This window comes from Rhinolophus ferrumequinum, chromosome 2 (assembly GCF_004115265.2).
Source record: "Rhinolophus ferrumequinum isolate MPI-CBG mRhiFer1 chromosome 2, mRhiFer1_v1.p, whole genome shotgun sequence".
In the NCBI taxonomy this organism is placed as follows: domain Eukaryota; kingdom Metazoa; phylum Chordata; class Mammalia; order Chiroptera; family Rhinolophidae; genus Rhinolophus; species Rhinolophus ferrumequinum.
Window position 1 is genome coordinate 79,390,287 of NC_046285.1, and position 15,797 is coordinate 79,406,083.

Below are 15,797 nucleotides of genomic sequence, written 5' to 3' on the forward strand. Positions count from 1 at the left end.
TCTTGATGAGTATGATTAAAGGTTTGTCAGTTTTGTTTATCTTTAAAAAAAAAAAAAGCTCTTGGTTTCATTGATCTTTTGGGTTGTTTTTCATTTGTTTCCGCACTAATCTTTATTCTTTCCTTCCTTGTATTCTGGGTTTATTTTGCTGGTCTTTTTCCAGTTTCCTTAGGTGTAAAGGCAGACTGTTGATTTGAAATTTTTGTTTCTTTATGTAGGCCTGCACTGCTATGAATTTCCCTTTTAGGACTGTTTTCGCTGTCCATAGATTTCGGGTTATTGTGTTTTCATTTTCGTTTGTCTCAGGTATCTTGATTTTTTTCCTTGATCTCATTGTTGACCTATTCATTATTTAGTAGCATGTTAATATGATTTCAATCTTCTTGAATTTATTGAGACTTGTTTTGTGGCCTAACATGTGATCTATCTTGGAAAATGTTCCATGTGCACTTGAAAAGAGTGTATATTCTGCTGCCTTGGGGTGAAATGCTCTAAAAATATCAAATCCATCTGGTGTCATTTAAGGCCGGTTTCTGTGTTGATTTTCTGTCTAGAGGATCTGTCCATTGGTGTCAGTGGGGTGTCAAAGTCCCCTACTATGATTGTGTTGCTGTTTATCTCTGCCTTTATGTCTGTCAATGTTTGTTTTGTATATTTAGGTGCTGCTATGTTGGGTGCATAGATGTTTATTAGTGTTATATACTCTTTTTGGATTGATCCCTTTATCATTATGTAATGTCCTTTTTTGTCTTTTATTATAGTCTTCATTTTAAAGTCTATTTTGTCCGATGTAAGTATTGCTACTCCAGTTGTTTCGTTTTCATTTGTGTGAAATATCTTTTTTCCATCCCTTTACTTTCAGTCTGTGTATGTCTTTTGGTCTGAGGTGGGTCTCCTGTAGACAGCATATGTAAGGGTCTTGTTTTCTTACCCACTCAGCTACCCTATGTCTTTTGGTTGGAACATTTAATCCATTTACATTTAAAGTGATTAAGGTACATAGTTGTTACTATTTTATTCACATTTTTTTTTTTCGTTTTCTCCTTTCTGCTTAAAGAAGTCTTTTTTAACATTTCTTACAATACTGGCTTGGTGGTAATGAATTCCTTTAGCTTTTTCTTATTTGGAAAGCTCTTTATCTCTCCTTCAATTTTAAATGATAGCTTTGCTGGGTAGAGTAGTCTTGATTGTAGGCCCTTGTTTTTCATCACTTTGATATTTCCTGCCACTCCCTCTGGCCTGCAAAGTTTCTGTTGCAAAATCAGCTGATAATCTTATGTGAGCTCCCTTGTGAGTAAGTAGTTGTCTTTCTCTTGCTGCTTTTAGGATTCTCTGTCTTTAATCTTTGTCTCGGTGTGGGCCTGTTTGGGTTCATCTTCTTTGGGACTCTGCACTTCCAGGGCCTGAATGTCTTATATCCTTCACAAGGTTAGGGAAGTTTTCAGTCATTATTTGTTCAAATAGATTCTTGTTGCCTTTCTTCCTCTCTTCTCCTTCTGGTACTCTCCTATGATGCGAATGTTGTTACGCTTGATGTTGTCCCACAGGTCCTTTAAACTATCTTCATTGTTTTTTATTTTTTCTTTTTGTTCCGATTGGGTGTGTTCTACTAATTTGTGTGCTAAATTGCTGATTTGATTCTCTGCTTCATCTAATTTGCTGGTGATTCCTTCTAGTGTATTTATTCATTTCAATTATTCTTGATTTCTGACTTTTTTTTAATGATTTCTTTGTCCTTTTTTATGCTTGCTATCTCTTTGTTGAAATTCTTACCAAGTTCCTTAAGCATTCTTTTTTTTTTTTTCTTTAAAGATTTTATTGGGGAAGGGGAACAGGAGTTTATTGGGGAACAGTGTATACTTCCAGGCCTTTTTTCCAAGTCAAGTTGTTGTCCTTTCAATCTTAGTTGTGGAGGGTGCCGTTCAGCTTCAAGTTGTTGTCCTTTCAGTCTTAGTTGTGGAGGGCGCAGCTCAGCTCCAGGTCCAGTTGCCATTTTCTAGTTGCAGAGAGCACAGCCCACCATCCCTTGCGGGAGTTGAACCGGCAACCTTGTGGTTGAGAGCCCACGCACTCCAACCAACTGAGCCATCCGGGAGGCAGCTCAGCTCAAGGTGCCCTGTTCAGTCTTAGTTGCAGGGGGCGCTGCCCACCACCCCTTGCGGGACTTAAGGAATTGAGCTGGCAACCTTGTGGTTGAGAGCCCACTGGCCCATGTGGGAATCGAACCGGCAGCCTTGGGAGTTAGGAGCATGGAGCTCCAACCACCTGAGCCACTGGGCCCACCCACCTTAAGCATTCTTATAATCAGTGTTTTAAACTCTGTCTCTGGTAGGTTGGTTGCTCCATTTCATTTAGTTGCATTTCTGGAGGTTTCTCCTGTTCTTTTATTTGGGACATGTTTTTTGTTTCGTCATTCTGGCTGCTGCTTTGTGTTTGCTTCTGTGTATTAGGTATATCTCCTATGTCTCTCAGTCTTTGCTATGTGGGCTTATGTAGTATGTGTAGTCCAGTTGTGCAGTCTCTAATTTCATGTGCGTCTGGTTCCAGGAGTGTCCCTTGTGTGTGTTCTGTTGTTGAGCCTTGATTGTTTTCGGCTTCTCAGTGGGTGGGTTTGACTCCCAGGCTGACTGAGGACTGGCTATGTCCAGTGTATGAGCTACTGTGTGGGGGCTGACCCCTCAGAGGAGTCTTCACCCCCGTGGGCTCTTGTGCCTGTTGAGACGCTCCCCCACTTTGGGTGTGCCACTTGTGGGGCTAACCGGGTAGTGCTCTGGTGTGGCCTGAAGCTGGCCTCTGGGTGTGTTGTTTCTGGTGTCTGTTAGGATGGGCTCCTGTACAGGCCAATTTCAGCCGTGCCTGTTACTGGCCCTTGGCTACCTGGTAGGAGCCACAGAGCTGTATGTGGTTGGCTGCTGCCCATGCTGGACCTGGAGGCATGTTGGGGTGGTTTCGCTGTGTACAGAAGTTGGCTGCCACCAATAGTGGGCCTGAGGCAGCTTAGCAAAAGGCCCAGGGCCCCCTAGGCCGATTGCCACCCACCCCCTGCATGTAAGTCTGTCATTGCAAGAGCCTCCTTAGGAGTGCTTGCTGGGCTGGTTGACTCAGTGTTGAGCGTGCCCTCGATGCAGCACTAGCTGGGCAGGGTGTTCAATGGAGTCACAAGATGTGACTGGGGGTTTTTACAAAGGGAATGCAGATTTAATTCTTACTCCAGTGCCCAGCCTGTGACCACTTTGCAGGGTGCCCCAAGAACAATTTGCGAGTCTGAGGTGGTGGCTGACTGCCCCCGAGTAGCAGTGGCAGTTTTTGGGTCACTGTCCACCATGAAAATCTCCCCAGGCTGTTGCGGATTGTTTGCTGCTGTACAAGTTCTCCAATGGCTTGTGGAGTGGGCCAGCCACCCAGGTGCCCAGACTGCCCCTGGCAATAGACCTGGGGTGGGTGGGGTGGGACTCCAGGGAGCTAAGGGGTGTGGGCAGTGGTTTTAACAGTCAGTGCAGTCTCGGGTCCCTCACCGGTGCTGCCCACCCTGTAAACATGCTGAGAACACCACAACCAGCCACCACTTGTCTCAGGGCCCACAGGTTCCCGAGAGCTGCCTAAGAGAGTGTGGCACAGGTCTTGGGTTACCATCCACCAGCAAATGTTTCCCAGGCTGCTGCAGGCCCTCCATCTGCTTGTCAGACTTCCACAGCCTGTGGGGTGGAACCAACTCTACTACACTGGTTATAAAATGTAATAAAAGTATTAAATTCCATTCACCTCTACTCTCACCAATGAAAAAGCACTTGATTATAATTATAGCCTTTTCCGGTTAGTTTTCTCTTTACAATCTTGATTTAAAACTAATGACCACAGTTGAATTTCAGATCTTGCTTTATTTAAGTCCACGATAATGTATTTACATTTTTAATGGCCAGAAAGCTTTAATGACACCAACCTTTGTTGGATTTTTAGTAACAAAACAATGCTTCACTGAATAATTAGCTATTAACTCACAATTTTAATTTAAGTCCTCAGGATCAATATCTAGAAATTGAATAGCTAGGGCAAAGACTTTTGGTTCAATAACAAAATTCTTTCTGAAAACCAAGTAGTTGCCAAGTAGCATTTATTTATTTCCAGTAGCATTTTAACATTTTTGAGCAAATGGTGTTAAAAAAAAAAAAAACCCACAAAATCCTGACAATTTGGTAGGCAAACAGCCCTCAACCTTAATTTCCAATTATTTACACTAAGGAAGTTAACTCCTATAAACTTCACTCTTTTATGAAGCAACTATATAGTGGGCATTTTTTCCTTTTAACATATGTGATACCTGGTCTTATTCAGTTAGACATTGACTCAGTTTGCCTGCCCTCATGCAAGTATTTTAAACAAACATATCAAGTTTTAGGAAAACATGTAAGATATTTAAAATCTCATCATTACAATTCAGAATGACTGATTTAAAAAAAAAAATGGTTCCAGTATTCAGGTAATAAATATTTTGATTAAATTAGTAAATTAAGTGGAAAACCTTTAGAACTTATACAATAGTTTTTCCCACCAGGCAGGTTTCTCCACTGTAGGTCAAAGGTCCATGAGGGTATGCTGCATCTTGTTTAGAACTTTACTGTTAATCAACTAACATACTTTTAACTCTGCTAGTAGCAATTTGGGAAAAAGGGCAGTAACCTGACCCTGCAGGCATCTTATCTTCTCCATAGTCTGCTGTTTACAAAGTTACCAGATTCTTACAATCTCCTAGAAGGCGGTTTGCAGAATATTTTATTAGACTTGTAACAGCATAAACTAGAAGGCCATTTTCATTATATGATCCAGTTTAGGAATATGTATTTTATACAGTTTATAATCCTTTACAAGTAGAAAATCAGTAATACAATACACTGAATCTGCTGATTCAATCTGAGGAATCTTCAGTATAAACAAGTTTAACAAAGTCCTTTAGATGCAATTTCTTTTGGGTTTACTGCAACACTTTTTGTTATATTGTATGTTTTGTAAATTCCAATAAGTCTGTCTGAAATCTCAAACATATTATTTCGAAGAGAAATTATTATGAACTGGGCATTTTTTGTTTGTTCCTAAAGAGAAAGAAAAAGTTAGAAACATTATTAACAGGTGAATCATAATAAACATCTAAGCTTTACTTCCCTGTAATATATTTTAGGCAGTAAATTCTATATTACATTGATAAATTAACATGAACAAGAATGATGGTATGGATAATTTAGGAAACAGTATTTGTATTTGAGGAGACTTTTGAGTGTTTTTGGAAGCATGGTTGCTTAGAAGTCTTTTAGTAAAAAAAAGATCTAGGCAGGAGACTGAAGATTCTAGCTGTGTTTTTACTATTAATTTACATTATCAATTTGTATTTTACTTCCCCCGCAATGGAAATATTAATATTTGGTTCAAGTAAAAGACTTTGTTTCTTTTGATACCCCCAGACATGAATTTAGAGAATAAAGAAAAAACTCAAAAGAAATGTCAATTCCATGTGTAATGTTTAGGGAATCCATAACTTTTTAAAAAGTCTGAAAACCTCTAAATGATTACTTACATATATATAAAATGCAACAATAGATACATTTTTAAAATCGAGGGCCGCATCAATCTCATCCATGAAGTACAGGGGAGTGGGTTTGTAGTGATGAAGAGCAAATACTAAAGCCAATGAACTAAGTGTTTTCTCTCCTCCTGAAAGGTTGAAGATCTTCTTCCAACTTTTCTTAGGTGGTCGAACACTGAAATAATTAAGAAAATCTCGTTAGTCTAATTATTTGTAAAGCTTAAGTTAAGATTTTGTAATTCGTTTTTGAAACATAACCGGCTTCTACCACCTTCCTTGAGAATCTCTAACTTGCTTTTCATAATTCTAAACTTTTGGGGGGCAATTTTATAAAAACGTTATTGGAGGATGGACATATATCAAAACTTTAAGATTTAAACAGCAGGCTATTAAGTACTTCTTGATACTCTTCCCCCAATTCCAATGCATTTTTTTGCTCTGCAATTTAAAAATCCACACATTAAATTGAAATGACTTGAAAATTTTTAAAAAAGGCTAACTGGACAAATAGTGTAAACTTAAATATTGGCTGTTTGCTCAGAATTTATGCTCTAAACTGCCAATATGTAAATAAATGAGTAGGTATCATTAAATAAAACAAGTTATATATCTAACCTTCACATCCTAACCCTTAATACTAAGAGTTAGGAGAATATACAGATATGTATGGATCCAAAACTCAGTATTTAATTTACAAACCTGAACATGATTCCTTCAGAGAAAGGATCCAAACTGTCTACAAGCTCCAGTTCAGCATCACCTCCCAAAGTAAGCATCTGATAATTTTCCTTTAATTTATTTGTTATTATATAAAAACCTGCCATGAATTCATTAAGCCTTTGTTTCCGAAGATCTTCATATGCGTGTCTAAAATTATCTCTCTCATAAGTAATTTTGTCCAATTCTGCTACCCGTTGTAAATATAATTCTTCCTAAAAAAAAAAAAAAATAAAAAATTACAATGAGAAAAAAGACATCTATTCAGTTATAAATTTGAGATGAGAATTAACACCACTAATTACATAAAATTAAAGGTCACAATTTAGGCTAAGGACTAAAAAGAATTTCTGACTATTATACATTCACAGTTTATTCAGACCTTCTTTTTATACTCTGCAATGGCACCAAGATTTGGTTTCATTTCATGACACTGGGCTTCCAAAAGTGCGATTTGATTTGTTATAGAATCTGGATTCTTGATGGCTTCAAGATCCTCTGAGCTCAGAAGTGAAATCTCTTCAACAGGATTATCTTCTATGGGATTCAATTTTATTTTTGAAATCTAAAAGTTCAATATAAATGAGAAGAGTTAGGGAGGGCACAATATAATTCATTGTTTAAAAAGAATCAAATCAACAATATGACAAATTACCTATCTAATAAAACAGCATATACTAAGGATTTGTGACTAACTTGAGTATTAACTACTTTTCAAATAAAAATATTTGTAGTGTTCCGAAGTGTCCATGTAGCCTTCTGTTAAATTTCCAAATCAGCGCTGGGATCAAAATGTTGACTAATTCTAAATATTACCCAGATTTTTCTGTATATAAAAACCTGGGAAGTGAAAGAATGAAAGAATCACAACATACTTCGAACACACAAAACAAAAAAACCCAACCCTTTTTCATCCTAACAATCTTACCTCTTTTTGCCAATATCTTATTTTAGAATTATGTTCTGCAATGTGACCATCTATTTGTTCAAGTTTCAATTTAATGCTAAGTGCATCTTTTTGAAGAGCATGTTCGTTTTCTTGAATTACTTTTAGTTCTTTAAGTAGATTGCGATGTTCTTGCTGGATCTCTGGTAGGGTCTCCTAAAAGCCAGGAAGAACTGTCACAGACATGACCTTACCAAACAGAAAGAACCTGTGTTTTCACATCACAGGGATGAGGAAGTTGGCACTCTATCCCAATACCCCTTCCATATTAAGTTAAAACGTATTTACTCAAGTTATAATACAGTACTCATATTTTTATTGTACAAGTAAATACATAGTTATAAGTTTTAACCTACTGAATGCTTACAACGCAAGGCACTGATGTATCCAAGTCTTTTAACTGCTTCAAATACCATTTTCTCCCCTCTTTGTCTTACCTCTGCAGCGTTTGTACTCTTTATGACCTCTGTCGCTTTTTCCTCAAGATTTTTGAGCTCTGCTGTTAAGTCATCTACTTCTTTCGCAGTATCTTTTATTTCTTTCTCTGTGCGAAAGACAGAGTCTTGTGCTTTCTTAAGATTTCTAAACAAGCAAAATAGTGTATTAAAAATGTGGTAACGTGACTTATTATTCTACTTCTGAAAACCTACCAAAGAACTTTTCATGACATATTAATGTGACTGTCACAGACACATTTTCTATCACAGATTTTAATATTTATGATTTATAAAACCAGTCTTGAATTGGTTTTTATGTTTGTACATACACTTGTGGGATGTTTTATTAAACTCAGTATAAATTAATGAAACTTCCTTATGTAAGCTTCTACTGTATTTCCCTGAAAATAAGACCTAGCCGGCCCATCAGCTCTAATGTGTCTTGGAGCAAAAATTAATATAAGACCTGGTCTTATTTTATTATAAGATCGGGTCAGATAGGCTTCATAAGTAACAGTAATAGAAAAATTTAATGGGCACTAAACATTAAGCCCTTTTCTGATGTGGAGTAGGGAAGAGAAGGACAGCACAGGGTAGTAGTAGGAAGCATACTCTACCTGTCAGCAGTCTTGATGGCTACTTGGGCTTTAGTAATAGCAGAAGCACATTCATCTAATTGCTTATTTATTTTATCAAGTTTGTCTTGTTGGGCCTTGAGTTTGTGGTTATTGATTTCTATGATGATATTGTGTAACCTTTTAACCTCAGCTTCTATTTTACCAGCTCTCTGAGCCACATTATCATATTCTGAAATAAAAAAAAAATGAAGAACTTAATTCCTGTTTCTAGGTTAACAAGCATCACTTGTTCGATAAGTTTCTTCAGTCAATTGGACTTAACCTGATGAATGCAAAAGAAATTTTAGACATTTGGGAGAAAGTATCTCAAAAACCAGAACTCCCTATGTCAAAACAAATGATGTTGTAACAACACATACATTCTCTGGCTCAGCCCTGAACATTACCCATTTCTTAATGGCTTCATGATCTCAAGCTCTTTTCAAAGACTTTTCAACTTTTTCTTCTGATGCTTCCTTTGACTACTGGTCTCATAATGATTTTTACCCTTAGACAGACTAGGTGCCTGACAATTAACTTGCCCATGGTGAAAAAAATTGTGGTTATTTTGTTCTGCTAACCTAACTCCTCCTAACTCCTATTTTGTTCTCCTCCACATATTATAACAATAGGAAAGTGGGAGAGAGGATAAATCGGCACATTTCTCTGTGGCACAGAAAGCTGAAAGTTTCACTGCCTCGATTCCCCTGTACCTAGCGTTCAGACATCATTTAGCTCAAAAGAAATTGCGTAATTTGGGAGACCTAAGTGATAAACATATTTTTGCTAGCAAGCAGTCACAGAGAAGTTTGGATTTTCTTGGTGGTCAGCGGTTCCGGTGACCAGTCAAAAGCTTTGTGAATACTGACGGCCAGTGGCATTAACTCTAATGGTGTAGATTACACGGGGTGCAGCGTGCTTCTGTTGTTGGTGGTTGTAGTATTATCTTTTCAATTTAAGATTTGACTTTCCAATTGTAGAAGAGGCAGTATGGCTCCTTTGATGGTTCTACAAAGTAGCTCTGGAAATTATTCTAGAATGTTCAACCTAGAATTCCTTTCTTGAGCCATCCTAATGATTTTGTAAATGATCTTATACTTATATAATACTCTTAATCACACACACATGTACTAAACAAATCCTATTTACACTAGCCAGAGTGGAGTCTGTTACCCTATTTGAATCTTAATCACTATACGACATCAGAAGGATGACAGGTGACAAAGAAAAAGGTGAGGAGTTCAAGCTATCAAGAATACCTGTGGTATGTCTAGAAAGGTAAACATCAACACTGAGCTAACTTCAGGGAAACAGGTTCCCATAAAGCCCCTGCAGGAGGTGCCTGGGCAGTGGCACAGGTGGAGGCAGGCAGGACTTGCTGTGAGGAAAGGACTGGATAAAGACTGAACTGTGGCTTCCTCTGTCTCTCCTTGCCTGTTAGGCAGGTTGGAATTTCAACATTCCCTAAATCTTGTAAATTACTGTTTCTCTACCTTTTTGTTCTATATTATCAGAAAATTCTTTAGCTTGACATTAGCCCATCTATTGAGTTAATACCAACAACTCTATTTTTTATATCTCTGAGGTAACCACTTGGCTCTTAAGAAACAAAAACGACCTGTGTTTCTTTTTTGGTCTTCTGGATCCCGCTTTTCCCCAAGGATATTAAACACACATTTAAAAGTTCTATATTGCCAACACTAGTAATTTATATTTTTCAGGTCTAAGACACTGTATTTGTTGAAGGAATTGCTATGCTCACAGTGGCAATGTTCTTTGTGGTTGACAGGCCGTTGGCTGCCTGCGTGCTCGGCTCACTCTTGGGGCAGAGCTATTGTGGGGGCCAGCACCATGACTATACCGGAAGTGGCAAGTATGCAGCCGGAAAGGGTTCCAGTCTTTAGGTATTTTCTTCCCTATTTCCAAGTATCTACGATGCATTTCTTTTTTAGTATCTGTAGTAGTGTGTCTATTAGAAACAGGAGGGGAAAACTGGCATGTAAAGTCTGTAATTTTGAACTTACTATTCTATATCACCTTCTCTATACCACCCTTACTCTATTCTCTGCACATTAACTAGAAAGATATTTTAAAGACCTAAACCCACTGTAAAATGAAATATTTAATCCTCAAGATATTCTTGCAGAAATGGGTCCTCCATATTAGACATTAACAAAATCTACTGATAATAGCCAGCATTTCCATGAGATATACAGAGTTCCTAATAAAGTCAAGGCGTCCTTTTCAAACAAAAATAAAATACAGATTCCTGCAGTCTCTCTGTGAAAGTGTTGCTATAAATAACACGGATATACGTTTTTGGTCTTTCAAATGACCACTAGGTACCATCAAAACGGGAGCACTAGAGATCTTGCTCCCCAGCACATGTTGTCAGTTTGGCTCAAAAAAACTCAAAAATTCTGAAACAAAACAAAACACTCCCCCAAACAAATATTGTGGGTATCTGTGAGGTAAAAGGAGCATGGCTGAAGTCAATGTGTCTGCAAGATCCAAAATGAAAGGGGAAAAAAATCCTGCCGGATTACACACCTTCACTATGTATTAATCACTGTCCTATGGCTATTTCCCTTGGAGATACGTCCTGGAAGGAAGGCCCTACATTATTCTGGATTCTTCTATCCTTTACTTTAGCCACTCTGGCTTCCTTGGGTTCCTAGAAACTTCTAGCACAATCCTACTTCAAGGCCTTTGTACTTACTCTTCTATCTTCTACATTCTTTTTGGAAAGCTCTCCTCCCAAATATCCACGTTTAGCACTCACACTTCCTTTGGGTCTCTGGTCAAACGTGTAGCATTGGCCTGTCTAACCACCGTGTCTAAGTGACCCCCAACCCCACCCCGTCCCGTTATCCTGGTTTTACTTATTCTTTAGTACCCAATATGCAATATACTGTTTTGCTCCCCTATCTTAAGTGTGAGCTCCTTGTAAAGAGAGACTTTAGCAGATGCTATTTGAATGAATGCCTTAATATTGAAAATGCCGATAAACATGACCACAATAAAATGAGTCTAGAGGAATATTCAATGTGCACAGTGAACTTATGTCTGCTTAACATCTTTTTACCTCTTTTTCTTTTGGGAGAAAACTCCCTCATTTTTGGAGCATTTGCATAATTGCTCGAACTCCACTCCACTTACTTCTTTGGGATAGACAGTCAATTATTTGCCTTCCCTGGCTCACAAACCAAACTGTAACGGGTCTGTCTTGAGAATGCGATGAAGGCACACTGTTTTTGCTGGGATCACTAGCTAAGATACTGTAAGCCAGGAAGAGATCTGCCATCATAACTCACCGTTCCCTCCTGCAATAAGATGCACATCTGTATCTATGTTTGACTGAAGTGGACATGGAAGGAGAAGCAGAGCTGCTCAAGTGCATGATCAGGGGATTTTGGTATTAAAGCCAATTCTGACTACGAGCCTATAAATTCCCTTTCTTGCTTACAGATTCTGTTTTGGTAGAACACTCATGTTTATATGTACACAAGAAGAAAAATTTCTGGAAAAAAGTATTTTTAAGTTGTCAAGCAAATACTGTTTTTCTTTATGTATATACCATTTATTTCCTGTGTGCTTTTGTTTAAGTGATTTAGTTTCTCCACATCCTGTTTCCTTAAATCTATAAAATAACTACCACCTTGAAGGGTTCCAGTGAAGACTGGGCCAAAATATACAAAGTGTGACATTCTTAAGAGCATGGGTTCTGGAATCAGACTGCCTTGGTCCTGAATTCCTATAACACCATATGCTATGTGATCTTGAGCAAATTATATAAACCATTCTGTGCCTTGGTTTCCTTATCTGTCAAATATAGTACTTAATGTAATGACACTTATTAATGTTAAATTAGCACTTACTTTATAACATTATGAGACTAAAGAGAAACCATCAACCTGAGTGGTGACTCGCACATAATATATGTAGCTGTTATTCTTAGCCTACGAACTATCTTAAACATTTCCAACATTAAAAACCTGTTTTGACAATCTCAAAAAAAAGGGTCTTTATTTGTAAACATACCTGTTTTGAAAGCACCAACATTTTCTTCTAGCAATTTCTGCTTTTTTTTGTCAGGAGCCGTAGCAAGTACATTAGCCTCAAGTTCCTTAACTTGGACATTCAAATATTCTTCTTGCTCTGATAAACGCTACAGAAATGTTTTAACATTCAAGGTCAATATTTTAACTCAGTAACATTTGCTTTAAACATTTTGAATTTTTAAAAAGGCACTTAAAATCTTTAAGAAAACGACAAATACAAATAGAAAAACAGCAGAAACCATAAACGATTAATATAAAAAAATGAAAACAGTCAACAAACACATGATATGATGGGTAAACTCATTACAAAGACAAGTTAAAATGCCATTTTCAGTACTTCAAAGTAGCAAATTTACAACTGAGGACTACCTAGTGTTTCTTCAAGACTTGAAAAATAATTATTTGTATATGCTGTTAGCAGTAAATGAACTATCATTTTGAGGTCACTTGGTCTTATGCAACAAATGCTTTAAACACTGTACAGATACTGAGTAATAACTGTAATTTTAGGAATCTAACCTAAGGAAGTAATTGGAGGTATACCTAACAAAGATATTTTAAACACAACAGTGTATATAAGAACATAGAAAAACATTTAACAAATTGTTGTACAAACAAAAAGCTCTAACGCAATCGCAAAGTAAATTTTTATTAGCTTAGAAAGAAAACCGTAATTAAGTGAAGAAATTAGTATGACCCATTAAAAATTTTAAATGTATATCTGTATTTCCCATAAACATGCATGCAAACTAGGTATTTATGTTAAAAAGTTGAAGGATATACATAAAAATTGAGGTTGATAATCTTCAGTATTTTCTGAAAACTTTTTTGGCTTTGTTTTTTTAAAAAGACGGTGAGCATGCATTGCTTTTTCATAATTAAGAAAACATTCCACTTTGAAGAGAATGAAAATAATGGATCCCAAACTTGTTAAGGAAAGACACATTTCTATGGAGTACAAATGGAAACCAGGAATAGTGGCTAGAGCAACACTGTGACAGGGCATTTATCCATCTATACTCAGGGAAACAAAATCATCAAGAGCCAGGTCTTCCACCTAGAGACCCTCCCACTTCCTCCCTTAATATTTTAAAATTGCAAGCAAACAGCAAAATGCTTCAGCCAAATTGCTACTGAATTCCAATAGTTCCAGCTAATACTGATAAAAGAATACCTGGATGCTTGCGGTAAACTTTTCAAGTGTATTCCTCATTTCTCGTTGACTATGCTTTAACTTAACTACTGCTTCTTCCAGTTGTACTTTCTGTTCCTGGATCTGCACTGCTTTTTGAGAGTCTCTTTGCAACTGTGATTCCATTTTATTTACCTACAAAGAATACCAGTGAAATAAGTTTTCTTCAAATTACCAGCAAAGTCAACTAACGGTACCCTATGCAAACATTTAAGTGGGGATATAAACTATTCAAAATATGGGGAAAAAAATCAAGGCATAACTGTTTGGAAAAAGATACCCAAGTATATGTTTTTAAGGAAGAAAAAAGTACATAGTGTTCTGAGGGCAATAATAGAACATAACAGTTTTTCCTAGACATTTTGACATTCTCATATACTTGTGGGCATATATTTTGAAATAAAATTTGGAAACATGCATCAAACGTCTCTACTGTACTTACACCTTAAAGAATTATTTTGAAATATGAAAAACTAATTATGTAATGCAGTAATTATATGAAACAACAACAAATTAAATGCCAAACAGGAAATGAATGGTTAAATTGTGAAATAGCCACAGGATCCAAGTGTAATGGAAAAAAATGTATGTTGAGCATATATTTTCTAATGAACATGTTTTATTTTTAGAACTTTAAAGTGTTTTACATAAAATCCTACATCTTACAATCAAATCATTTATAGAATATTCAATCTGCTGATTTAAAATGTGAGTATAATACACTTTAAATGGCTAAATATTATAGTATGTATGTTATACATCAAAAGAGCAGTTTTAAAGTCTGACTTCAATTTTATATGTGCTGACCTCTTCTTCAGAGATTTCAACAACTGATGAACCCATCCTTCCTTTCATTACTTTGCTTCCACCGCCAGTCATTGTACCTGGAGAACAGACAAAGTCAGGCTTAGATATCTCCCCTAACAAGATTAAATAAAAATGAACTCAACAGCAGGAAGAAACCATTATTACCTGACTGTTCTATGATTTGCCCCTGTAACGTTACCACTCTCCATCTTCTATCTTTTTGATATGCTACTCTTGTGGCTTGATCTAAGTTGTCAGCTACTAAGGTATCACGTAAAGCAAAGTAAAAAGCTTGACGAATTTCCTCATCTTTTACTTTTACTAAATCAAATAACCGAGGAGTATTTTCAGGAGTTTGAATTCTGGTCATTTTCTTTGCCCACACTGCCATCTACAAGTAAAATAAGTAGATATATATTAAAAAAAAGAATATGTCATTTAAAGGTTGTCATTTACATAATACACACATATAAAATGTAAGGATATGTATACAAGGTTCTGAGTATCTGCATAATTGAGTACATTCCCCCTTATCTGCAGGGGATATGGTCTAAAACCCTCTAAAACATTTTGGTCTAAAACCCTACCTGAAACTTCAGATAGTACTGAACTTTACGTGTACTGTTTTTCCCTATATGTGTATACATCCGATAAAGCTTAATTTATAAATTAGGCACAGTAAGAGATTAACAACAATAACTAATAATAAAATAGAACAATTACAATTATACTAAAATAAAAGCTACGTGAATGCAGTGTGTCTCTGATAACCAGTCTGGTTACTAAAATAATCCTCAAAGCCTACCAGGTGTTCACTGAATAACAATGAAGAAAAAGCTAGGATTCAAAATAAAAAGAAATAAATAAAAAAAACCACTTGGCACTTAATTAAATTATAGATAGCTTTTTATGAATACCCACCTTATCCAAACCTATAAAGGTTGCAACTCCAATATTTTGTCTTTTAAGGAAGTTTACACATTCTTGGGCTGTATCAATAGAATCAACGACAATGTAGTCTAATGCACGACAACACGATGAAATAGCAACATCGTATTTTTCATCAATTGCTCCTAAGTCCCCCTAATAATTAATAGGAGGGGGGAGAAAATCAATGCATAATCAGCAACGAATTAGGCACAGGATCATCTCATAACTATTCGTATAGATTTTCCAAATTACTCTTAATTGAAAAACTATACGTACACATGGTTTTAAAAAGTACAAAAAGAGTACACACGAAAACTAAGTGTTCCTCTCACCAACCTTCTCCTTCTGCAGAGGCAATCACTACTAGTTTTTAAATCTACCTTTTAAACGGTTATGAGTATGCAGTTTAAATTTTTAATGAACTGTTTTCATTGCATAAAAATGAAAATGTGAAAATTTGAAACCTTCATGTTCTGTTAAGTAACTTATAAAATAGTAAAAGTTTATTACTGAAA

The 15,797-nt window shown here is 36.5% G+C and overlaps 1 protein-coding gene across 1 annotated transcript in view; it reads right to left on the reverse strand.

Moving 5' to 3' along the window:
• Window positions 1–3,862: 3,862 nt before the first annotated feature.
• The window catches only part of SMC4 (structural maintenance of chromosomes 4), a 33,007-nt gene continuing 21,072 nt past the window's right edge, over window positions 3,863–15,797 (reverse strand). Inside the window, exons 13-24 of the mRNA XM_033134250.1 lie at window positions 15,274–15,435; window positions 14,518–14,743; window positions 14,353–14,429; window positions 13,528–13,680; window positions 12,334–12,460; window positions 8,293–8,482; window positions 7,676–7,820; window positions 7,221–7,394; window positions 6,675–6,857; window positions 6,275–6,507; window positions 5,567–5,750; window positions 3,863–5,087 (exon numbers count right to left, since the gene is read on the reverse strand). Of these exons, the coding sequence (XP_032990141.1) occupies window positions 4,935–5,087; window positions 5,567–5,750; window positions 6,275–6,507; window positions 6,675–6,857; window positions 7,221–7,394; window positions 7,676–7,820; window positions 8,293–8,482; window positions 12,334–12,460; window positions 13,528–13,680; window positions 14,353–14,429; window positions 14,518–14,743; window positions 15,274–15,435 (2,007 nt within the window). The 3' untranslated portion in view covers window positions 3,863–4,934. The remainder of the gene's footprint in view (window positions 5,088–5,566; window positions 5,751–6,274; window positions 6,508–6,674; window positions 6,858–7,220; window positions 7,395–7,675; window positions 7,821–8,292; window positions 8,483–12,333; window positions 12,461–13,527; window positions 13,681–14,352; window positions 14,430–14,517; window positions 14,744–15,273; window positions 15,436–15,797) is intronic.